The sequence below is a fragment of the Vanellus vanellus genome, assembly GCF_965231255.1.
Source record: "Vanellus vanellus genome assembly, chromosome: 5".
In the NCBI taxonomy this organism is placed as follows: domain Eukaryota; kingdom Metazoa; phylum Chordata; class Aves; order Charadriiformes; family Charadriidae; genus Vanellus; species Vanellus vanellus.
Window position 1 is genome coordinate 42,829,340 of NC_138910.1, and position 24,948 is coordinate 42,854,287.

General features: G+C 41.0%; 1 protein-coding gene across 1 annotated transcript in view; it reads left to right on the forward strand.

Annotated features, from left to right (window-relative positions):
* The window catches only part of DRC11 (dynein regulatory complex subunit 11), a gene marked incomplete at both ends in the record, with an annotated part of 107,989 nt that overhangs the window by 12,850 nt on the left and 70,191 nt on the right, over window positions 1-24,948 (forward strand). Inside the window, one exon of the mRNA XM_082484009.1 lies at window positions 11,479-11,666. Coding sequence (XP_082340135.1) covers window positions 11,479-11,666 — 188 coding nt within the window. The remainder of the gene's footprint in view (window positions 1-11,478; window positions 11,667-24,948) is intronic.

A 24,948-nucleotide genomic window follows, 5' to 3' on the forward strand; every position in this document is an offset into this window, starting at 1 on the left:
TGCATGCTTGTGTGCTATATATACATAGTCCAATGTATATGACAGATGTGGAAACAGACAGTGTAGAATTTGCCCCAGGTTCTAGGGAATTTGACCCAGGCATGACAGAGCAAGGAAATTTTATTGATCAATTCTTAATTCATAATTCCAAGACACTTGAGCTGCCTTATTCCTGAAGTAGAATTAAAGCAGCAAAGTCGTCTTCTCCCACCTCTTTGCAAGCCAGTGTATATGTATGTTAAAAGTAGGGAGAAGGCACATTAAAACTGCCATATTAATAAATTGTTATTTCCATAAGTCCATATGGAAATAAACAAAATATTCCTCACTTCATACTACAAAAGTACAGGGAAGTGAACAACTGTCCAGTCGGTTACATTGTGTGGGGTGAAAGAAAAAAATGAAAGCAGCCCTTCCAAAAGGAACCTCTTCCTCCCACAATCAAAGGTACATCTCCTCCTCTCACAAACGTCTTTCTTCCTAGCAAGAAGATAAACTCTTTATAGCTGACATTTTCTTAGGCCACTACCAATCTTTTGGGTGCCTTCATCAGGCACTAACGGGTGTCAAGCCTCACAGATCTCTTCAACTCCAGCTACAGTAGAACAGCCCTTGTACCAATTTCTAGTAAAGCTGCTTCATAGTACCACATTACAGAAACATTCATCACTGCTCTGTGTTTGGTAGGTTTATTTATACATCCATGTTCTACAGTTCTTAAATGATAATTTATAAAGTAACCATTTAATTTTGAATTAAAAGATGCTTTCTGCTTCTCGCAGGCAATTTGGATGATTTTCTTACCCAGCAATGGAATTGTCCTTAGCTACATTATAGGTTTATGAAAACTAATTGTGCCTATAGCACACACCTGACAAACGTGTATGATCAGTTAAGAATAATATTAAAACCTTATCTTTAGGAAGTAACATGTACATTTACTCTAAATTTTGCCATGTTAAATACAGATAACACCTTATGGATTATTGTCTTTAGTATCTGCTGGGCATTAACAGTAAATGTGGCCAGCATACCTAAACAGAGCTTTGGGTGCTGATTTTGCCTCTGCTTAAGACAAAGAAAATTCTCAGAGCTTTTAACTAGCACATGCCTAAAACAGTTAATATTTGGGATGTACTGAAAATTAATTAGAAATTATACCATTTGCAAAACAAGTGATCATTTCCTATCAAATCCCGTAACAATTTCTGTCAAGTCTGAGAACTAGAGTTTTAGAAAGGAAATCTAAGTCTGGTATCAGTTATTGGAGGGTTGACAGCCAAGCACTCTTTTCATGGTGGCTGATGGTAGGAGTAACTGATAACTGGGATGTAAATAGCCGAGCTTATGGGGAGGAAATCTATATGATCATAGGGATGAAGGGAATTAAAACCAAACACATAGAGTGTATTCATTTCCTGACCTCCATTTAGGAGCAAGAGAATTGATGTTTGCAACTCTGCACTCGGACTCATTACTCTCTATCAAGTATATAATCAAAGGATGTAGGGAAAAAATAGATACCTCCAAATTAAAAAAAAAAAAAATCTGTTCATCTTTCTAGTGTTTTTATATTCCCCATTTGTGTTTCCCTTTTACTTTTCATACTCCATTCCCTTCCATGGTCTCCAAAGGAAGCGAGTGGCAAGCAGGCATTGGTTCACACTGATAGATAGGCAGTGAGCTCCAAAGGTCAAGTCCCTTTGATGTATGATCGCGTCAGCCCTCTAAAAAATGACCACAGATCTTCATGTGTAAATATGTTGAATTTGCTTTTCTAATGCTGCACGACTTAGATAAATTAGAAGACCTAGCCATCCATTACTCCAAGTCCATCCCAAAGGAGACTTGACTTTTACTGCAATAAATATAATTTCTCTTATGATTGTAGCTGTTTTAAAAATGTTGATGTTATTTTCATATAAAGACCGCTTTGCGGAAAGAGCTAGTCCATTTGAAGTTCTGAATAATGAGTTTTTTTAAAAAATTCAGTTGTGGTGGCCTAAAAAATATGAAAATATGTGCAACAAAACCAGGAATTGTCCAGTCTTTTACTTAGTTCAGTGTTATTTTCTTTATTGTCTACCTACTTCAGAAAAATTTATGTATCTTTTCTGGAATTTGATTCTGTTTCATCTTTTGCTTGATGACAGAGTAGAAGCCTATGTTCCAGGGATTTTTCTTGGCTCAAAAGTAAAGGCTCATTATTATTATTATTATTATTATTATTATTATTATTATTATTATTATTATTTATTAAAGATTAATTGCAGAAGCAGCATGATTCCCTCAGCACATGTTTTTCTAAATCTCTGATAAATCACCATTTGTAAAACCAGTTTAATTTGTAAAGAGAAGCAAGCATCATTAAGAGTGCATATATCTTGATGACTGTATCCTGACCTGTTTCCTGATCTTCCTCACATTGCTGCCACAATGCTGTTTACTACCAGCTCCAGCATGACCACCGTAACTGATGTTCCAGGCATAGTTCTGTGTTCAAGCAACACGGACCACAGTGATGTTTCAAAAAACCCACATTAAGTTGTCTTGAAAATGCGCACGTGCAGTCCAAACAAACCTGTTTAGGATATTTTACCATTACAGCCCAATTACAATGTAACCAGCTTTCCAGTTTTTAAACTGGTGTATAATTCCACTCGTCTGTTTCTGGCATTTATAAGCTCCCTGTCATTAAACACCACAGTTAGAGGTTGCTGTGATTGTTTCATTTTGCTGCAGTGCAAACTAGCTATCAGCCTGGTGTTAAGTGGATGTGTGAACTGGTTTTTGGCAACTGCTTTGTCTCAGGGTGGTGCGAAACAGCTCAAGTCTAATAATGGATCTACACTCAGCGCTCTTACTAGCAGACTCTCCTGACAGGGTAGACCCTGCAGGAAGTTATACTTATAATCTCAGAACACAGGCTACTGGAAAGAGGAAAAGTTGTTTTTTAACATAAAATGTTAGGATAAACAGGTTACAACCAGACTGATTTATGGAAGGGCAGGAAGAGCCTAGGAACAAGGAATACAAAAAGACAAAAATCGATCCCAATTTAGGGGCTTAGGCTACTGTTGCAGCTTTGAGTCAGGAGCACTCCGAAGGCCTGAACATCCCCTTGCTCATGTTTTCGCTTAACGAGCACAGGTAACCAATCCCATTGGAGCCAAGTGCTCTACATGCCTAAACAATTTATAGGACTGAGACCTGTATGCTTTGGACACGTACACAAGTAAACGCCTTCTTGTCTCACGGATACATCTATTGATTTACGGTTACAGAGCTCTCACACTGCTCTATTCCATAATTTCAGCCCTTACCAAAGGCTAAGTGGCACAATACATGCTGATCTATGATTTTCTCCCATAGTATTTCCGCCATTCTTCCTTCTTCTATATCCTTTTCACATGAAGGGATCTATGTGGTCTTAAATAAAAAACTGTTCTCTCCTTCTTACCTCTTTTAAACATACCCTAATTTAGGCATGTTGTCTTGGATAATGCTTTTATTTATATCTGAGAAAACAGTCTGCCAAACATTCCTTGTTCTTTGAATTCCTGATAAATATAATTCATTTTACCCAGTCAGAAAAAAAATTAGCATTTCCCAGAATAGCCTTCTGTGTAAACACTATAGTTTATGGCTAAATAAATATTATATGGGATTTAAACTGCAAAATCCATAAGTGAAATTTAAAATATTTCTTCAGCTCTTGAAAGTGGTTAATTACAGTAGCGGTACACACCAGGCCTGTTTATCAAGCATAAGATTAAAATGACTTTTGTTTTACTTGCAACCTAGATGATGTTTAGATGTCAGCACAAAGTTATATGTTATTTCACCAGACATACATATACATCTAATCAGTGATAACTATCTGTCCTGTTTTCAATAGAATTTTTAAACTTGCTTATTCTTGAAATAGACGCTGGGAAGCAAGAAGCCCGCTAAATAATTTGGCTTTCATTGGCTGGAGTCACACTAACAATGAAATCATTGCCTTTCAGAGTCCAAAACATACTTGCCATTTTTAGTAGAAGCTTGACATCATGCCCAGGTATAATATTGGAAATAAATGTAACCAATATTATATAAACTTATATGGGCACGAAAATAAATGTTTTCTTCACTTCAGTTTTTCTTTCTTTTATCTTATTAAAAAGTTTTCATGACAATATTTATATGTATGTATATATGTGTAATATAAATCTATAAAACAGCCATTTTCAATATTTTTCTAACAAGGCCTCTTACTACAAATGCTTTGTTTGAATGCATATGACAATTACTTTAATTGGCAAAGCCATTGAAGTGAATCATATAGTAGGGAAGCTTTAATGAATGCAATATATTTTGCTTAGTTGTTCCTTTTTTGTGCCTAATTTAGCAATTCAGCCATATAATTGATGTGGCTATCACCATTTGTGTACCATGGAACCTACATGAATACAATCTCCATAAGACGAGAGAGCTCTTAAAAATACATTCTTCCTACAGCCAGACAAAATACATTGAGGAAATGAGAAAGCAAGGACATAGCTAACTCCTATATTAAACTTTTAAAGAGAATTTGGATCACCATTTAAAATTCGGTAGAATAACAGTCATGACTAAAGAACAGGACCTCAGCTACTTAACCGGTAAATTCTTTTCGTCTACTAGTAAGGAGTTACTTGCCTGTGTAGTCTAAACATTAAAAACAAAATTTTTAAAAAAATCTCACTTTCACTACTGCTGAAAGTAAGTGTCCATTAAAAATGCTTACTTTGCTTAGGAAATAAAGCCCTTCAGAGAAGCAAACTATACTGCTTCTGAAAATAAGCAATCTACAGCAAAGTGCTACGCAGCTAGTACGTCCGTTGAACCATTACAATTAAGGACAATACAGTCTGTAGCAGAACATGCACTGAAGAAGTCCTACAAAACCATTCAGTGTGTGTTTCAGCTGAACTGTTTCAGGTCTAAGAAAAGAAGCTGTCCTAAATTAAGTACCCAGTAATAAAAGCTGCAGTAAATCTACCTTTCAGGCATAATATGAATGTTAGCCTTAAAACATGAAGTAAAATGAAATGTATTTATTTCATTGAAAGGAAGACTATCTTTCCTTGTAAGTGTAGTCGTAATGGAACAATTGAAGAGCAGTTAGTTCCACAGCATGGGGCCTCCTATGTGTAGAACTGTAGCCTTAAGCGTGTTCAGCCAGCCTGCACACCTCTAAGTGTTTTATAATGAACAATAAAGCAGTCTGTGTTGGAAAGAGCTGTTGAGCTGACTAAGCAGAAAGGCAGGCTTTTCAAGCGAGGGAAGAGTGATCTGTGCCATTGAGTTCCTAAGTCAAAAAGGGAAAACGTACAGAGACTTTCATCACATCGGCTTACCTGGGAGGTGTAGGGAACTCCTTCCTTCCTTCCTTCCTTCTGCTGGTGGGTCTGCCACTTTCATGAAACTAAAATTCCCTTTGGGGAGGGTAGGGAGAGGAGGAGGAGGAGGAGGAGTAAAGAACAGAAGAATCAAACAGCACTCATCAGCACACTTCTGACTGATGAGTTGGAATAAAATTCTCTTTTAGACAAATGTCCATTTTGCCTTATTAATTTAAACAAGGATTTTAAAGACAAAGCCCATCAAACATTAGATAAGCATTTTAAGTTAATGGACCATGTAGTCCTATTTTCCCACAAACTCAGGAATCTTCATATTGTGTCCTATTTTTACAGCAACATCAATTATTAATATGTATACTTTTGCTGACAGAGGACCACACTAAAAATGTGAGTTTCGTTATCCAGTTCTGGGTCATTAACTGTGAAAAGCTTGTAAATATAATGGTTTATTCACATGGGAAGCCTTCATTAAGATGCATTATTTTACAACTGATGTGGCAGCATTGCATTATCAAGTTCACTGTCTCCATCTAATATTTGTAATTTGTTTCTAAATGAGTTGCTGTTTGTAGGGCAAGTTAACAAATTTGAATTTCACATGGCCAAAGAAATTTCTTAAAGATGGGAAAATGCTTCTTCCCCCAAGGAAAAGCTATTTATTAGTGTCTTACTATAGAATGCCTCCCTTTGATTCAGAAGCTGAAACATTAGCAGCGCTGAGAGAAGTGATGTTGGAAATAAATTGGCTTTTGTCTTCCTTAACGTGCACATTAAGTATAGAGGGCTATAAAAGCAACACTCGTCATAGTGTCTCAGTGTAACTCTTTTGAGCTCCAGAACAAGCATGTGGACACATGGAAAGTTGACCCGCAGTACTGGAAGGCACTGGTCAAAGACTGGCCAGCAGGGAGGCATTCCTGCTGGAGCTGTTTGAAACCAACCTCTCACACTGTTCATCTGTCTTGGCACTCTTTCTACCATTTCAGTGCCTATTTCCTCTTTTATCGTCAGATGACCAAAGCTTTTTCAGACATATTTTCTTCTGAAGCCTGCTCCTTGACAAGAGAACACAAACTCCACCAGGGCTGTCAAACAGACTCTGTCTCTGAAGACACAAGAGTGCTAGAAGATGAATATAAGGTCCTGGGTTTTGCAGTTGCCTCCTCACTGCAAAGGCAGGATTAGGAATGGCTTGAACTCTGAAGCTGGTGGGGTTTAGAGTGACAAATACTTTTGTGATTAAGACAAGACACTGGACAAAAGAAAGCAAATTAACATAGTGAGTTTCTTAAATTGCAAAGGAAGAAGCAGTACATTGTGTATTTCAGATTACCTTTGCTATTCAAAGCTTTTTTTTTTTTTAAGGTGTTGCAGTAGCATATAACACTTCATACCATCCATTGGGTGCCTGAGGACTCCGTTGTCTCTCCTCAGTTTGAGTCTTTTTTTTTTTTTTTTTTTTGACAAAAGAAGAAAAGCATTTTCTGTGAAAATGCATCACAAACGTACAGCAAATGGTAGAGAACTGACAGCTAAAACAATGGTACAATTACATCATCTGGACATTTTGTTATATCTCTTCAGCACCTCCTGCTGCTGAAGTGACTATTTTTAGGGTAAGTTGCTAAATTCATCTCCACACTCCACTTTTATCTAATTCATCTCCTTATTCCCTACCTCTACTTTACCAATCGATTCCCCTCCTTGATCGTTCATACCCTTAAGTACACTTGGATTAATCCTTGTAGGCCAGGGAAGCAGATTTTAAAATAGTCTTCAAAAATGAAGACTATTTTAACTTAGCCCACGTACACATAAGTTCTTCTGATGTTTACTCATCCTTATTTTCCTCAAGTTCAGGTGTATGGATTTTTTTTTTATTTTACATAACTGCATTGATTTCAAAGTAACAGACTGGAAAGTCAGTCCGGTTGTATGTTCACCTGTACTGTTTTACTTAAATAACCATGGCATGATTTCCTCCCTGTCATTCAGCACTTGCCGCCTCCTTCCCCCTCCCCAGAACAGAAGCCAGCCTTCAGTGCCTGACACGCGTCGGCCTCCGTGGTCTTCACTCATAAACAGGACGTGATGCGTATGTTCCACATTAGTCGGCCACGAATCCTTCAGGACTCATTTATCACAGCCAGCTCTGCTCTTCGTTTCCTGCTCTCCCTCACCCATCTGAGCCAGAGCATGTTAATGCCAAAGCTTTTCACCACAGGAGGAGCCCCTGGTTTTGGCAACTGTCTGTCCACCACTAGGCCAGCTTCAAAGGATGTCACTTGTTATTAACATATCTCTCTGCTACTCATCACAACAGATTGCCTGGCAGCGCTGGCTCCAGTGCAGATCAAGTGTCTTTTTGTACCTGCTATGTCATCCAATCTTTTTGGCTCCTCTCCAACACCTACCCTCCTCCCCAGCTTATCTGGCCGTCTAGGTGTGAGCCAGCTCCACTTTCCCAGCAATGGAAGCGGTTGAGCAACAGCACATTTCTCATCAGCGATGGCATTTTCAATGTAAATAAACCCTTTTCCACGTACCTTATTCTAGAAAATATTAATAATGAAATCAATAGGACTGGAAAAAAAGACAGTCAAATGAGCAGACAGTCTTATCAGCTTTCCCTTTCTCTTTCGTTCCTTTCTTTAGTAGGTTATCAAAGGTGGGTAATTGGACTCTTGTTGTTTGAAGTGGCTCCTATTTCTTTTGTTTTCTTGTAGTAACAGTCTTTGGAAAAGAAAATGGAAAAAAATACAAAGGGAAAGTACAACAGAGCTTCTTTTTATAAGCTGTTCTACAAGGTTATGTCTATACTTCAGCCTTAGGGCTTTGAGTGCAGCTCATAAACTAGTATCAGCAGACATATTGATAGTGGTGTGATGCTCAGAAAGGTAGCTGCACAAATATTTACTCAGGGCTTGGCTGGGTTTTGCAGACCAGAGCACGTTCTGTAGCCCTGTTGCTATCAGCATCTGCGCCAGCTGTTTAGAGCTACCTGGACTGTGTCCACACCAGCCTCATAACTCTGGACTCAAGGGTAGATATGGTCTCTATTAATTCACTTACAGATAAGAATCTCCTGCTTCTGGTCTTGCTCACATGGGCACATTCTTGCCAGTTCAAACAGTTATTACCTCGTCTGGCTTTGGTACTGATGAGAGATACACTGATAGTAAATTCACAATGATGAGTAGCTGGTCATCAAAAGCTCCCTCAGGACTCACTGGAGAGCAGTTCAGAGGGGGAACTGAGCAGAAGCAAGGTTCAAAGATGGCAAAGAGGAGCTTTCCTGTCTGTGCTGCTGCATGGGCCGTCCTGCTCTCCACCTTGTTCTGGTCTCACACTCACCCACCATTTCCCTTGCTATGGCTGTGGCCCTCAGTTGCCTCCTTGGCTGGCTTATTGACCTCATTATACCAAGACAGAATTAACCTGAGGAGGTTGGTCAGGGAGGGGCGTGGGGATAGATAACAAAGGATTATTTTCTACTTCTTAGAGAGCTCTACTGGTTCACCACAGGGTCAGCTGAGTGCCAGAGCCTGTGCAAGGAAGAGGGAGGAACCACACTTCCAGCAGTTAGGGTGGAGGAGGAACTGCCCCTTCCCAGCACCAATAAGCTGTTCATCTGGTGAGCCATCTGATGACATTTCACCCTTAAACATTCAGATGCGTGCTGTAGAGGAGCCTGTCTTTCTCCATCAGCTGCAGATCAGCCTCGCTAAAGCTGGAGATACCCTTGTGCCCCTTGCACCGAGCCTTGAATATTGATTCTGTCACTGCCCAAAGGAGACAGGATGGGGGACCTTCTGCCCACCCAGAAAGACATCATCAGCATTCACTGCAACTACCTTTGCTCATGGAAATACTTGTTCAGTCCCTTTCTTGTGCTCCCAGATTTCTTTCCCTCATCCCTTTTCTTCTCACATATCCTCAGCAGGAAATGCTAAAAAACATATTTCTAAATGAAACAGCCCTTCCCCAGATTCCCCTGGTGAGCATCTAGTTAGGACATCTAGAAGCTTTTCCTCTGTGCGTAATGCAGTGTATGTTGAGGCTGTGCTATGGCAGTATACAAAGACACGGAAAAGTCAGGCTAGCTCCAGCTGGCTCATCCCTTCGGTAGCAGCCCTGCTACTGATACCTCTAGGCAGTAGTACTCTGATGGGAACTTCTCAGAAAAGTGGTCCCTTGAGCATTACTGTAGTGAAGCAAAAGTTGAGTGGAAAACCGCCTGAGGGAAGTGGATCTTGTTTCTAGATCTCAATCTGGGAAGCAAGCCTCATGGATCCTCCTCTGGTTTCCAAATGAGCCCTGAGAAAGCATCATCATATCTGGCTATTCTGAGGTTCATTTAGTATTAGGAAGGCAGACAATAGTGAAATCCAGGTGAAATACAAATAAATAGTATTAATATTAGTTGTGCCATACTTAAAAGTAGGTGCAGGTGAAGATTGGGAACACTCAACTTCAGTGGAAAATTAAACATGCACAAAGGTAACATGTCAGGGTGAACGGCAACATTATGGGTCATATATTCAGGAAGAGAGCACATACAGCCGCCTTTCAAAAGTGTGCTGCTCTTCTTATTTCCTCCTGAATATTTTCTCACTGGTGGCCTTGACCAATTCCTTCTGCATAGTGCGAGTCACACATTGCAGATGCAGGGAAGGCAGTAAATTGCTTTCCTGAACAGGGCCTCTGCGCTTACTTTGGATAGTGTGCAATCCCGCTGTGTACTTTTTGAAACCAGATTTGCTTGGCACTTATTAGTGATTTTTGGAACCTGGTCGAAGCATGGAAAAACACCGAATAACAGATCTTAAATATAAGCTGGCCAAGCCTTTGATAGAAGCTTTTTTGTCTTTGTGGGAGACCTCTGGAATTAAGACTTGGAGCACACTAGAAAATACATCACCAGAGCAAGGAGGATGTACTACTAAATTCGTCTGAGATGTGCTGATTTAAGGACAATTTCTATACATTCTGAAGGTGGAAGGCCAGAGCACAATAGTATAGGTCTTTTTCATGCAAACCAACAATCCTCGGCTTTTGTTCAGACATGCTGCCACCTATATGTCAGATAGTCACTAACTTTGAAGAGTAAAACACACCATATTACAAAAACAGATCATAAAATTTTCTCCTTTTTTCCATTCTTGAATTTGACATATGCTATCAGATAATATGATTACTGCTTCCCAAGTACGTGGAAAATATTTTGTTCTAGAATTGCAAAATGAAGCTAATTTATAAGTTGATTTTTTAAGCATACTTTTCTCAACACTTACAAGGTAGTAGTAGCTCATAAAACACTGGGAACATCTTAACTTTATCAACCATTGCAAACTAAAAAATGCAAAGTTTCAGACCACCCACACAGATGGTATTTTTCATGCTTCTGTATTTGCATACCAGAAAGACTTTCATTTTTCTCTCTCAAAGTACACATGTAAAATCAATCACAAAGCAGAAATTATTGTAAGACTTTAAACTGGCTTAGAAGTCTGTCTTGCAAAGGTTATCAAATCATGGGAAACTTGGGGAGCTATGATTTTTATTATGCTGTTTGGGGGTTTGTTTATTTTTTTTGTTGTTGTTGTTCCTCAAGGGAAGTTGATTTCCTAAAGGAATATGACCAGCTGCAACAAAATACCAGGAAACCACTGACCAAGCAGTGCATATAAAAATTTAAGTGAACAAATTAAAAACAATACTGGCTAATTAAAAAGTACCAATGGGAAGTCCAAACATTTGAAAATTCAATTAAAAAATCTTTGGCACCCTTCTGACATGGATAAAGTTGGCATTTCCAGAACAGCAGCTTTCTCACCTGTCTCAATGAGATCCCAGGATCCCACGCTGGAAGGGTTGTTTTTGTACATTGCAATGTTGTTAATTAATGCTGAAAGACTAACAATAGACCATTGTGTGCATCCAGGCACTTTTTATGAGCACAGGGCTTTTTCCTGGCTTCCCGCAAATAAGTTAATGCTTAAGCTCAGATTCACTGTCAACCTGGCATTCCAGTTTATATTAAGTTTCTTTTAATTCATACCTTTTTGTTTTCTCCTCTTGTCGTTGTCAGAGCCTACCTTCTCACTTAAAGGCAACGAGTATTTCGCAGATGCGTGGTGGGCAAGTAAACACTCTGCAAGGTGAGGTCCAGGCGAGACATGAGGAGGTATTCATCAAGGACAAGCTGAAGGAAACAGAGGGGCTCAACATCAAGGAAACTCTCCAGGATCAGATCAGCCAGTGTTTCATCGAGTGCCGGTGAGCAGAGATAAACACTTGCACCTTAATAAGTCCATTTGCCCCAAGGAGCCTGATTTTGCAGTTCTTACAGATTGCAAAATCCATTCTACAGTGGTGATCCCAGTTCCAGCTGCAGAATTAAGTTCCTGAGCAGCAGGACTCCTAACTGGGGGAACCAGAAGAGTGCATTACTCCTTGCACAGTCCAGCAGGGATCAGAGGTGCACCTGGAATGACTGACTGCAGAATCAGGTCCCCAGACGTTAAAGTGGGGACATGTTCAGATTGGATGCTTTGTAATTATAAGAAGCATACTTAAAGTTTAGGAACACTGACTTTTTTGCCCTGCCTGAATGCATAAGGGTTTAAGAGAGAGAACGCAATCTTCCATGGCATAGAAGTATAACTATTTGCTACAGCAAATCACATCACATGACTGGTACTGCAATATAGGTGCCTGCTGCTGGTATTATCCAGCAGCGGATATGAATCTGAAGTACTTGAGGCCTGACCTTCAAGACAATCCCCCAAATGTGACTTTGCTTAAGTCATGCTGCTGATCTCAGTAAAACTTCACGTCTCAGTACAGTTAAGCACATACTTACATGTTTTTAAACTGAGTGCTGGCACCTATAGTTCTCTCAGGACGTTTACTTTAGCTGAAGAAGTTTTGAGACTGGCAATTTTTAAATGGCAACACTGTAAAGCCTTGTACTAAGGAATACAGGCTGATTTTATGATATAGGTTTTTTTTTCCAGGATTTACTCCATCCAGTGGATTTGCATGTAAACTGGGAGGCAGCACCCAAAAGTTCCAGGATTTAGCAGCAAGGTTTCAGCTGCTCTGCAAAAACGCTTCCGGTGGTTTTGTGTCTTGAGCTGCTTGATGATGTTACAGGGCTTGTATTTGTCTGATGGACTAGTGTCATGTCCAGTAGTCATTCAGCCTTTTTTCAGTGTACTGGACCTGCCTTCAGCACACAGTTTCCAGTTGGAAACACAAATGCATTCGCATGAAATCCTGCTCTATTTCTTCCCTGAGTACTTTAATCAGGTTTTGGTAGCTATACAACAGTAGTGTTTGTTAAAAAAAAAAAAAAAAAAAGCAAGCAAGCAATCATAAGAATAGCACTGTCACAGGTCTGCCACAATCTGTTTCTCTTCTTTCTTGTACTTTTGCTTCTTATAAACACTCGAGACTCTAGTGTATTTTTACCCCATCTAGCTCTCCTTTAGAAAGAGCTGCTGGTTTTACAAACCTCACTTATTACAAAGCACTTCCCCGTTCCCTAAATCAACCCTGTTCCTAGGGCCGGGTCTGCACGCTTCTTGAGCTGCCATTTCCTGCCGCTCCCCACAACTCCCAGCATGTTCTGAGGTACAGAAAGATCTTATTTCCTTTTCTTAATAACTTATGCCTTTTCTCAACTAACAGTAATTCTCTAACATAGATCTATGGCGTCCAATTAACTTTGCTCTAGAGCTTGAGGAGAACTAGCTGAAATACTGTGTGAACCAGTAACAATGTTTCTTCAGGAGATTAGCAGAGAATGTTCAATTTCCTAGAGAGTAAGGCTGAGCCATAAACCCTTAATAATATCTCGTAACTGTCTTTAAAAAGTAAAATCTATTCCATGGAGACACTTAACAGCAGCGCCAACCAAGAGCCTGACCAATCCAAAGGATCATTTGGAGGAAGCTGAAGCCATTGTTCGATCAAGGGAGTTGGAGAGCAGTGGCTGAATGAGCAGTTCATCAAAACCCTTGCTACCTAATGTACAAGCAACCTCTGTCTCACGTGTCTATGAAATACTCTGAAGATGTAAGGTGGAGTGTAAATGCTGAGCTTTCTTATTCAGTAGCCCTTACAAGTGAAATGGGACCTCGTTGCTACATTTATATTCCAGATTTGCCCAGGGGCCCAACTTTAAGTGAGAGTTCAAGGCTATGGGCAGACATAGTCAGTATCCCAGCTTATAAATATGTGATTAAAGAAGTTATAAGGCGTTCTTTAGCTAACCTTTAAGTTGTCTGGTCTGGTGTAGTCAGGTTCAGTAGTATTGAATCTCATCCAGACTTGAAAATTAACAAAGATTAAAGCAGATGTTTGAATATAAGCACCACATTGACTGATCTTGGATAGCTATATGAGTATGCTTTTCCTCGGCCAGTGATTGCATTAAATGGGACTAAGATATACCCACGCACAGAGTTGATCGATGACACCAATGCTTATAGACAAGCCTTTAGTCAGACGTATTGTTCTGCTGCAGCTGAGAGACTGAGAAAACAGCTCCCCTCCAACCTTGTAGAATAACCAGACAGAGCTGCTCCTCTGCCCACTCCTCTGAAACAATCTGATATTTAGAAAAATTAACCAAAATGCAGTTTTAAGTGAAATCAGACCTTTTTGATAGAGCAGAGTTAAAGAAACGCTGCATGTGCAGTTATGTGTGTGCCTGAGCGCGGGGTCACCTCTGAAGGCAGAGGAGCAGTGACAGACTTGGTGCAGGCAGAGCAGTGGGTTTGATCATACTCCCTGTTACTCTCTTTTAAATTAGCTGTCCAGCTTCAGCTCTAAAAATCAGTAAAGCACATTTCAGCCAAGACTAGACAGATCATCGGTAAAAGCTATTCTGGTGATTTAGTGGTAGATTCTGTCCCCAGTGAAGCCAGTGAGAAGGCTGCCATCAGCTTCAGCAAAGGCTGGATGTCACCCACTGTTTCAGTTCATTTGAATCTAGCTGAGTGATGCAGTGATCTATGGGACCACGAGGAGTCAGAGTGAGCTGCCTGCCATCTTGCTCTTCATAGGAGGCCTCTATTTAAGTGACCAAATAATTTTTGCCACTGACGTATTTACTTGCATCCAAAATAGGTTAAAAAAAAAAAAAAATCAGCAAGTTTCTACACACGGGGAGCATGTGTGTCATGCAGAGCCAAGCTTTCCATGTGGTGCACGGCAGAGACACTGCAGAAGTAGCAGGAGTTGTGTCCTGCTCCTGCCTGACCTGCTGAACAGCCGTTAGTTCTGAATTATCAAGGTTTACATTATTATCTGCCAGGATATATTTGGGCTCTCCACTAAGCCAGTCTACGAGATCAACAGCTAAATGTAGCTTATAAATTACTCTTTAACTAGGCTTTTTGACAGAGTTTACCATTTTCCATAGTCTATTAAATAAACAGATAGCTAAAGGGGAACAAAGATTCTTTTGAATAAATTTTGCTGTGTATACTAAAAAAATAAACCCAAACTTCCATATTTTATCCTTCTATTGGAAAAGGATGTGATAGGAAATACAATTAGCAGGTATTGTCTTTCAGCACAGCTGCTATTAGATTACAAAAGCAATGAGCATGTATTAGATTTGTCCACTTGTAGGAACCGCTATAAATATTTACCACTTTCTTTGCACAAGGGGATAGGCATGGCTTCAGTCATTTCAAAACCCAAGACAGCTTCTTATCAAGATGGTTTGTAAAAACGCAAAATGAAACAAAACCAAAAGGAACAGATTATATGAAAACGTACCAGTTGCTTATAGTAATCCTGCTGCAGAGAAGATAAAATATTTTTGATACAAGACTGTGCATTTCACAGCCTTACCATCCATCGTTCTGTTTATCCGCATTGACTTCTGTGGAGCTCTTATTATTATTTGACTTGCAAATTATTCACATAATGCTTTCTAGATTTCTGTTTGGCCTTGTCCCTATTCACCACACCAGAAAAGAGAGATAACTTTTTTTGAAAGCTTTTTTAAAAAAGCATCATGCGGTACACCTACAGGCCTCCCTTTATTTCAAGATAGCTATATGATTCTTGGAGCAGGAGTACAAATGTTCCAAAATTAACAGTTGCTATGATTATATACATCTGAGTCTGGATTTTAATCATGTGACTCCCATGGATTCCATGCATTACATTAAGGACAGAGTTTCATATTAAAATATAGCAATTGCATAGCTGGGGGCTTAGTTTCAATTTCCTGTACTATTCCAGACCAGAAACATTTTTTCTCTAATTTCACATTTAGGGTTTTGCACTGCATATGCAAAAACTGTCATCGTCATCTTCTCCACTTTTTACCCTCTGTACGTACCAAGAGTTCCCAAATTACGAGTCTTCCTTGGAGTCATCCCTAAAATAAATTTTAAAAAGGGGTGGGGAGAAGAGCGGAGAAGGATCCCCTTATTATACAGAAAAATATAGTAGTATCTTTGTCTAAGAAAAGTCTTCTCTGACAGAAATCAATACAAAGGATAAGAAATCAAGATGAGGTTTTTATTACCAGAGATAGCCTCAAGAATCACAGGGGAGAGTCTAATACACAGGCTTTACAGTAATGTATCTTATGCCCTCTAGCTGTAACAAATTATGCTGTGAATTTCTTGGAGGATTTATATGCTGCTGCTCAGTGCTCTGGGGAGCATTTCATCAGTGGCATTGCTGACCTAATAACAGGGGATCTAAGTAATAGCAACTTATATGTACGTTATGTGTTATTCCCACAGATCTGGGGATTGGTTTTCTGGAGGGAGGAGGAGGCGAGGGGTAAATGTGCTTTCATAATAGGTTTACACTTTACTGATTAGCTTTGAATGATCTTCTTGCTCTGCCTGCTGACTTGAGTACTGTCAGAAAAAGAATTGGCCAAGCTTCATGGTGAGCGAATGAGACTCCTTCTGAAGCAGGGGGTTCCTGCACTTTATTTATTCATTTTGAACATTCCTGACAGCCAGCCCAGGCTTTGATGCAGAGGAAAGGAGAAAGAAATAGGAAGTGATCGTGTTATATTTCCCTTTTTCACAAGACTGTTTTGTTGGGCTGAGTTTACTGCCAATATGCCTGTTCACGAGGCTCCCTAGGTAGCAGGGGGTGGGGAAGGAGGAGGCAGGAGGAAGATGAATGGAGAGAGAGGTTTTGCAGTGAAACGCCACAGAATAGGGAAAGTATTCATTTGTGTCAGGCACTGCCCATATTACATTTCACACGCTGTACACACTGCTTTTTATGAAGTTAATGTTAGCATGTGTGAAAGCTGCCAGGCAATCCATCAGCAGCTGAAGTCTTGCCAACAGGACAGAGACAGATGATACCTTGGCAGTGCCAAGCAGTTGCACCCCCTCCCTGTACTGCCTCAGCTCTGGTTCAGAGGAATTGTTGCTCTAAGTCCATCCGGACTTGTGTTGTTTTTCAGTCCCGTCCCACTCGTCATACATGCCCTCAACCTGCCAGAAGTGCTTTCCAAATAACCAAGGAGTATGGACTGCAGTCTCTACACAATATGGCAACAGTTCACAAAACAGCTGATAGGAAAATTGCTTAATAACCAGTTTTAGTGCAATGAACATCTATGGCAGACAGTTGACTTAAAGAGCAAGCTCCAGTCTGGAAATCCTTGGAACACAACGAACCAGAGACATCACCAGCCCCTTGATCACAGTCCTCTTTCCGTACAATTCACCGTTACTCTGGAAAATGTGTTCCCTTCTTCCCTGCCACCCCTGCAAGGGCATTTCTGCTGTAGAAACCTACCCAAAAATGCCTCTCTGGTATCTGGTACTTTATATTCAGCACAGACAGGAGTTACTGCCCACAGGAGCCATTTATAGATGCATGATGAACCACTGTCTTTCACCTAATCCGTATTGTCATTACTTGTTTTCCCTGTCATCATTAAGGATTGTCACACACTCACAAGCCACTTGTATGCAACATTCCACTTGGGAGCAAAAATTACCAGCCAGAAGCACGTGTGAACTCAATGTAAAAATCAGGATATTCTGCAAGTGGGGATAAATAAGGGGTTGTCTGCTAATTCCACCAGATAAGGAGGAACTGAACTAGATTAGAAAGAGATCTGTATCTACACCACAGTTTTCTCCTGCCCTTACCTGTTCACTGTAATTGAATATATCTTCTCCTGCCCTCTTGTATTTTGTGCACCGAAAGCCTACACAAACTGGATTCTTTAGGAAATGGCTCAAAATCAGTAGAAGCTTCTTCTGAATCACTCTGCAGCCAGGCTGCACCAGATATATTCCAAGTCTTGTCATTTTCCTTGGGAGAGTGAAGACAAGCTCTGAATTGTGGAGATGAAGCTCTGAAAGAGGATGGCACGTGCTTGGGTGTCCTCCTCTGCGCAGATACTTTGTCTTCCTGCAAAACTACAGAAGTATTAACAGATACAGTAAGTGTGCACCTTTGCTGAATGTTGGCTAATTAATAAAACTTCTATGTTGTTCTTTCATCAGGCCTGCTGCAAACAAGAAAGCAAGCTCAGGAAAAGCTGGATTTTTTTTTTTTTTTTTTTTTTTAAAAGACAAAGCCAAAATATCTCTTCCACAAAGGAGATATCCCATTGGATTCTAAATCAACTGATACAGAATAGTTTGCATATTTCACATTGGGACAAGACCTGTCTTTTACAAAGCCTCCAAGAAAGTGATAGAAGAGACAAAGTCTGTTTTCTCTATCAATAGTTTCACCTCTGTTTTTTTGACAGAGCTAACAACTTCAGATGTTGCAAAGGCAGTGACCTCTTTAGCATAGCAAGTAGTGCTGGTACAAAGTGCTCTCTGAATGCCTTTCTCCCATGCCTTTCTGCAGAAACAGCTTACGTTTAACATGAATTTTCCTGAACATGGCTCAGCCTGTTCCCAGATGTTTGACTGTACCTTGTGTAGACGGTCAAAGCAAGCTTCAAAATCCAACAGAAACAACACAGCCGTGACAGCACATAGCTCTGACAACAAAACCTGTCCTGGGCCCTGCATCAATAGTCTGGCAGCTAGACCATGCTGAGCTCCTCGCTGCAAGCAGCAATGCCACTGAGTCTGAGACGGTTAGTTTAAAAGGACATCTGTGGGAACTAAAATCCTGCTTTTGGGCTCCCGGGTGAGACAACCTCTAAGACTGATTAATTAACATAATTAGGAGCTGTAAACATTAATGGATAATGTTCAAGCCTTTCCTAACACATTCTTAAAGCTTCCACTGAGTAGTTATCTATTGACTAATTTTGGCAGACATCTTTGGGGCTGGAAGGAGCAAGGGGATGGAATGCAAATGCATCACTGGCTTACCGAGGAGTATCAGAGCAAACAGCCCAGTGGATTTCTTTGAACAGAGGGAAAATAAGTTATCATAGCCAAGAGGATTGTTTGTGTATGGTGGGGAGGAGTGGAGCCCACAGTTCTGCAACCTGTTTTCCCTTTGATTGGAATCAAATATCTGGCTTTGACAAGCCATTTAGAAAAAAAAAAAAACAAAACACCACAAACCTTCAGTCCTCCTTTCTTGATTATAGGAACACCACATTGTCCTCTTTCAAAAGAGTGAACCCCTCTAATTCCAAAGGAGGGACAACTGTTATTAAGTACATCTGTAGTTAATCTACTTTATTGGGTGTCCGTGGATTTACAGGAGATAGGGGACACCTCTGGAAGCTTCTGTGCAGTACCAGAAGTTGCCTACTTCAGTGCATGTTCAAAATTTACAAGTGGGCTGACATTAATGGAGGCATCTTGATGGCTTGGGGGGATCAGCCGGAAACCCCTGTATTCATATATTTCTCATACTTGGTGAAACACAGATAAATCTTGGTAGCAGGTATCTGAAACAGTAAGACCAGTTGAACCCTCGTGTCAGGCCTCCAGAGAAGCGTTGATAACATCACTAGTTCTGCTTTCTAAATCACCAAAAGCTCTGAAACACGTTGCCTTTCCAGTTTTGTAATCCTTGAATTTACACTTCAGGTTATGATTGCCGCCTCTATACCGTGATTAAAAACATATGCAAAGGACTCTGCCGCTGATCCTTAACTTTGCTCACTGAACTATCAGAAGTTTGAAATAATTACAGAATAAGAAGATTCTTCTTAAAATATCTCAGGTGCAAATCAAGATTGCCAAGGGGTTTTCAACATAAGTCATCCTCATGAACTCTGATTTCATCACCAATACTGCACATAAGCACATCTTCACCAGCTTTCCAAACACTACTATTCACTTCCAGATAGACATTCAGATACCACAACTTCCCTGGGCAACATGTTCCAGTGTTTCACCACCCACACAGTAAAGAATTTCTTCCTAACAGCTAACCTAAATCTACCTTCTTTCAGTTTAAAACCATTACCCCCTGTCCTATCAATATACTCCCTGATAAAGAGTCCCGCCCCATCTTTCCTGTAGGCCCCCTTTAAGTACTGGAAAGTCGCTATAAGGTCTCCCCAGAGCCTTCTCTTTGTCAGGCTGAACAATCCCAACTCTCTCAGCCTGTCTTCATAGGAGATGCGCTCCACCCCTCTGGGTCATCTTCATGGCCTTCCTCTGGACTCGCTCCAACAGGTCCATGTCCTTCTTATGTTGGAGGCTCCAGAGCTGGATGCAGCGCTACAGGTGGGGTCTCACCAGAGCAGAGTAGAGGTGAAGAATCACCTCTTTGGACCTGCTGGCCATGCTTCTTTTGATGTAGTCCGGGATATGGTCAGCTTTTTGGGCTGTAAGTGCACATTGACAGCTCATGTTGAGCTTCCTATCAACCAACACCCCCAAGTCCTTCTCCTCAGGGCTGCTCTTAATCCATTCTCTGCCCAGCCTGTATTTGTGCTTGGGATTGCTCTGACCCAGGTGTAGGACCTTGGACTTGGACTTATTGAACTTCATGAGGTTGGCATGGCCCCACCTCTCCAGCCTGTCCAGGTCCCTCTGGATAGCATCCCTCCCCTCCAGTATGTCTACCTCACCACCCAGCTTAGTGTCATCGGCAAACTTGCTGAGGGTGCAACTCAATCCCACTGTCCACATTGCCAATGAAGATATTAATCAGCACCGGTCCCAATAACTGCTGAGGAACACCACTGATCACCACTTGGACATGGAGCTGTTGACCACAACTCTGAGTGTGACCATCCAGCCTTACCTTACCCACTGAGTTGGCTGTCCGTCAAATCCACGTCTCTCCAATTTAGAGACATGTGGGACAGTGTCAAACACTTTGCACAAGTCCAGGCAGATGACATCAACTGCTCTTCCCTTATCCACGAAGACTGTAACCCCATCATAGAAGGCCACCAAATTTGTCAGGCATAATTTGCCCTTAGTGAAGCCACATTGGCTGTCACCAATCACCTCCTTATTTTTCATATGCTTTAGCAGAGTTTCCAGGAGGATCTGCTCCATGATCTTGCCAGGCAAAGAGGTGATACTGACTGGCCTGTAGTTCCCTGGATCTTCCTTTTTTCCTCTTTTAAAAACAGGGGTTGCGTTTCCCCTTTTCCAGTCAGTGGGAACTTCACCAAACTGCCACAACTTCTCAAATATGATGGATAGTGGCTTAGCAACTTCATCCACGAGATCCCTCACAAGCCATGGATGCATCTCATCAGGTCCCATGGATTCGTACACCTTCATGTTCCTTAGATGGTCTTGAACCTGATCTTCTCCGACAGCGGACAGTTCTTCATTCTCCTAGTCCCTGCCTTTGCATTCTGTGACTTGGGCAGTGTGGCTAGAGCCATTGCCAGTGAAGGCTGAGGAAAAAAAAAGTCATTGAGTACCTCAGCCCTGTCCATGTCCTGGGAATGATCTTCCTCTCCCTGATAGTTTGCTTACTGACTTCCTGTTACTGAAAATAGGGTCAGATCCTGATACTATTTAACACAGCTAAATCCTTATTCTAAGCAGACTCCCATCAACTTCTGGGGGGGTTCATGGTTCACTGTTGTATCTGATCAAGTTTATCAATATCAGGGCTTTTTCAAGGGTGTTAAAGACAGGCCAAAGCACATACTTTTGCTCCCCAAGGACTTGCTTTCCAAACAGTTCACCACCAGTGCAAGATCAGGGAAAACTAACAAAGCGCCTTGGCACTTTGGGCTTTTCTGCTGAAAGGCTCAATCATAGGCTTTCTGCCTGTGATGGGGCTTTTCCTCAGCATCTTGTAGGAATGTTTAGAACGTCAAGTATCTGCAAGTACATATTCATCTTTTCATTAGGCATGATTTGCATTGCACACCTTTTGCCATGCTTGTATACAGATTATGCATTAGGGACATTAAAAGCTCATGCAGATCTGAACAGTCACACATTAGCAAAGCCATGAGCATGGTTCTTCTTCAGACCAGTCTCTCCTCCTCCACTTTTCTCCTCAACCTGCTTGCTTCTAAATCACTTTGCCCAGAAAGACTTAAACTTTTCCCCACCCTATTTCACAGTCCCAGTTTCTGTCTCTGCAGTTTTCAGCTGTAAAGCTCTAACCACTCTGGTGACCATAGACCAAAGGCAAGTCGGTACTCCTTATTGTAAATCTTGGGAGCAAAAAGGTGGAACTAATTAGATATTCTCACTTATTTAGCATAAGCAAAAATATGTCTTTAACTAGCCTCAACCTTGGAAAAACCTGAATCACATGGGCCAGTATTTTCAAACCTATAAGTTGGATACTGAATATTCAAACTTTCAGCCAAAATAGTTAATACCTTGACAAACCCATTATCAACTGAGAAACAGAGCTTTGTAATAGATAGTGTCAAGCAGTGACACCGGGGAAGTGGTGAAACCAGAAATGGGAAAATAGTACAGCTGTTTGGGTGCTGTCAACCCCTGCGCAGTGCACTGCAGAGCGTGCCCAGCTGTCCATGCAAGACAAGAGCCAGGATAAGGTTAATCATCAGAGATTAGAATGCAAGAGGAACCACAGCAAGCAGATACATGAGCCCACGTGAGAGACATCCCCCATGCCCCAGATAAGGCAGTAATAGATGAGAGGAAGCAGGTCTTGCACCACCTTCCCCCACCCAGTGCTGCCAGTGACTGGGATTTCTGAGTGCCATTTTTGGTACGTAACTTTTCCAAATATTTTACTGGCATCCGTATCCTCTCCATTACAGGCCCAGTTTCAGCAAGTAAGACAGTGTGGTGTGGAGACAGCCACAGGTGTAATTCTGCACTTACAAACAGGACACCTCTTTATTCTCTCTCTCTCATTCTTAAGAGCACAATATAACATAGGAGTAAAATGGATACAGTAAGCAAGGCTAAAGCAATCATAGAATCATTTAGGTTGGAAAAGACCTTTAAGATCAAGTCCAACCATAATAAGACCCAGTGTGTGTATTCGGTGGTACAGCTGCTGTCCAGCAAGGGAAAATTAGAGGACCTTGTTTTAGTACAAGCAAGTTGCTCTGTCCTATCCTGCTAGTCATTTCTAGCCCTATTCTTACAGACATACTGAGCACTATTCTGTAGGATGACTTCCTGACTTCATTTGCCTTCTACTTTTTGATTTGTAGCACTACAGAATAACACTGACAAATTTAGGTTAGATCCCCTTTTCTACCTTCCTGAAATGGCTGAAAGTGACCCACAGTCCATTGACCTTGAGTCTAAGCCTCCTGCTTAGCATTAAAGCTCCTAAAAATATTCACTCCTTTATATGTCTAGAAGTCTGGAATCAGCTAAAGTAAATAGCATTACTCTGAGTTGGTCCTATTTGCAAACAAGAAAAAAATCTTGTAACTAATTAGTTCATTTTCCTAAAGTACTCAGACCCATCTATAGTAATACTTAGGAATTAAAAATCTGAAAATGCTAAGTGTTACCAACATAATGCAACAAACCCCCCACTGATATTCTCTCAAGGACACTTCCCAAACATTAGATTTATTTGTTGTCATAGATACTCACACAGACACAAACATCAATTACATTCAGGCACTCACACTTGCCAGCAGTTTATTATAACACAGCTCTACATGTTTTAAAGACTGAATTGGGCTTTTTCGAGAAAATGCTGCAGTAGCGTGCCCTATTGAATGCATGTGTGAGGTTACAGTTCTCCCACACAGCAATTACTTTATTCCTTTCTCAAGCAGAGTCCTAATGCAGCGGACAGGATTTCTGAAGGCAGGAATGGACAAATGGGGTGTTTAACACTAGGGCTTGATTTTTACCTTAGAGCTGGTTTCTGTTCCAGTAATCCAGCTCAATATGTACTCTGGCCCAGTGGGGTCCACTCTGCCATCTGATCTATTCTTGGTTTGACCAGCATAGCATACTCCTAATCAATAAGAAAGGAAGAAGGGAATGAATCCCAAGGCGAAGAGGAAGAGACCCAGCCCAGCTATTTATTTTTTCTTTCTCTCCACTGTGATAGGGAGAGGTATCTTCTCCAGCAAGTTAATACAGAGCAGGTGGAAGAACCATTTTACCCCACTTCCCCATTTCCAACAGCAAAGTGAATGAAAATCTGCTGGGAGACAGGAACAAGAAACAGGCAGAGAAAAAAGAATCAGGAGTCCCACTGGTGCCTGGTGGAAGGAGAGAGAGGCACTGAAAGAGCCATTGGCTGGCAAAGGAGAGGTGTTTGAGGGATATTCTGGGAAGAGAAAGACTAAGGAAAAGCTTAGAAGTAAGGAGAATAAAAAGAACATGAAGCACAGAGCAGTGGCTCCCAAGCTACAGCCCTTGCTCCACAGAACGATCTCTTTGGAGAAGCAAGCAGAGGAGATAGAAAAGACATTTTCAGCCTTGGCTCTATAGAATGCAAAGAAGAAAGGAGGCAAGTGGGGAAAAAAAGAAACATGGCATGGACCAACACAAGCAGAGCAAAGGGGTAGTGGAAACAGTCACGAGGAGCTGGAGAGGCAGAATCAGAAGAGGGACGAAAGAGGCATATAACTGGGAAAAAACCTTCTACAAGTTACCAGTTTGAAAAATCGGGACAGTTAGAACCAAAGACTAATAGGAAATATTAAGTGTGTCAAATTCAAAGACAAAAGAACAGTCCTTAAACAGGTATGCCAGCAAGCAAGCTCAGGTGGATATATTAAAAAAAAAAAAAAAAAAAGGACTTGATTGTTAGGAAGTCAGATTTGACTACAGAGATGATGAAGGCATGCAAGTTATGGCTGGGAATGTGGTTGTGAATGATAGCCTGTTATTCTTTCTCACAAGAGAAAAAAGGGATATATTTGATTCTGAAATACAGTTGTTTCACTGTTTTCACTGGCAGTGGGTTTTTTGGTGTTTACATACCGGGGACTGTAGCAGCAGAGCGTCTGGTGGAATATAAGGCTGATTCAGGGCATTGTGCCTTCAACATGCTGACATGTTTATTTGACAAACTTTTGACAAGTTACTGAAGTGCTGAATTTCACGTGAATTCCACACCCAGGAGACTTGCCTCGTCTAGCATAGACAATCCAGGCTTACAGTGGAAAATGGTGTAGTATCTACCACACCACTGAGAGCACTTCCCCTCCAGTCTCCTTTCTCCTTGCCCTGTCTCA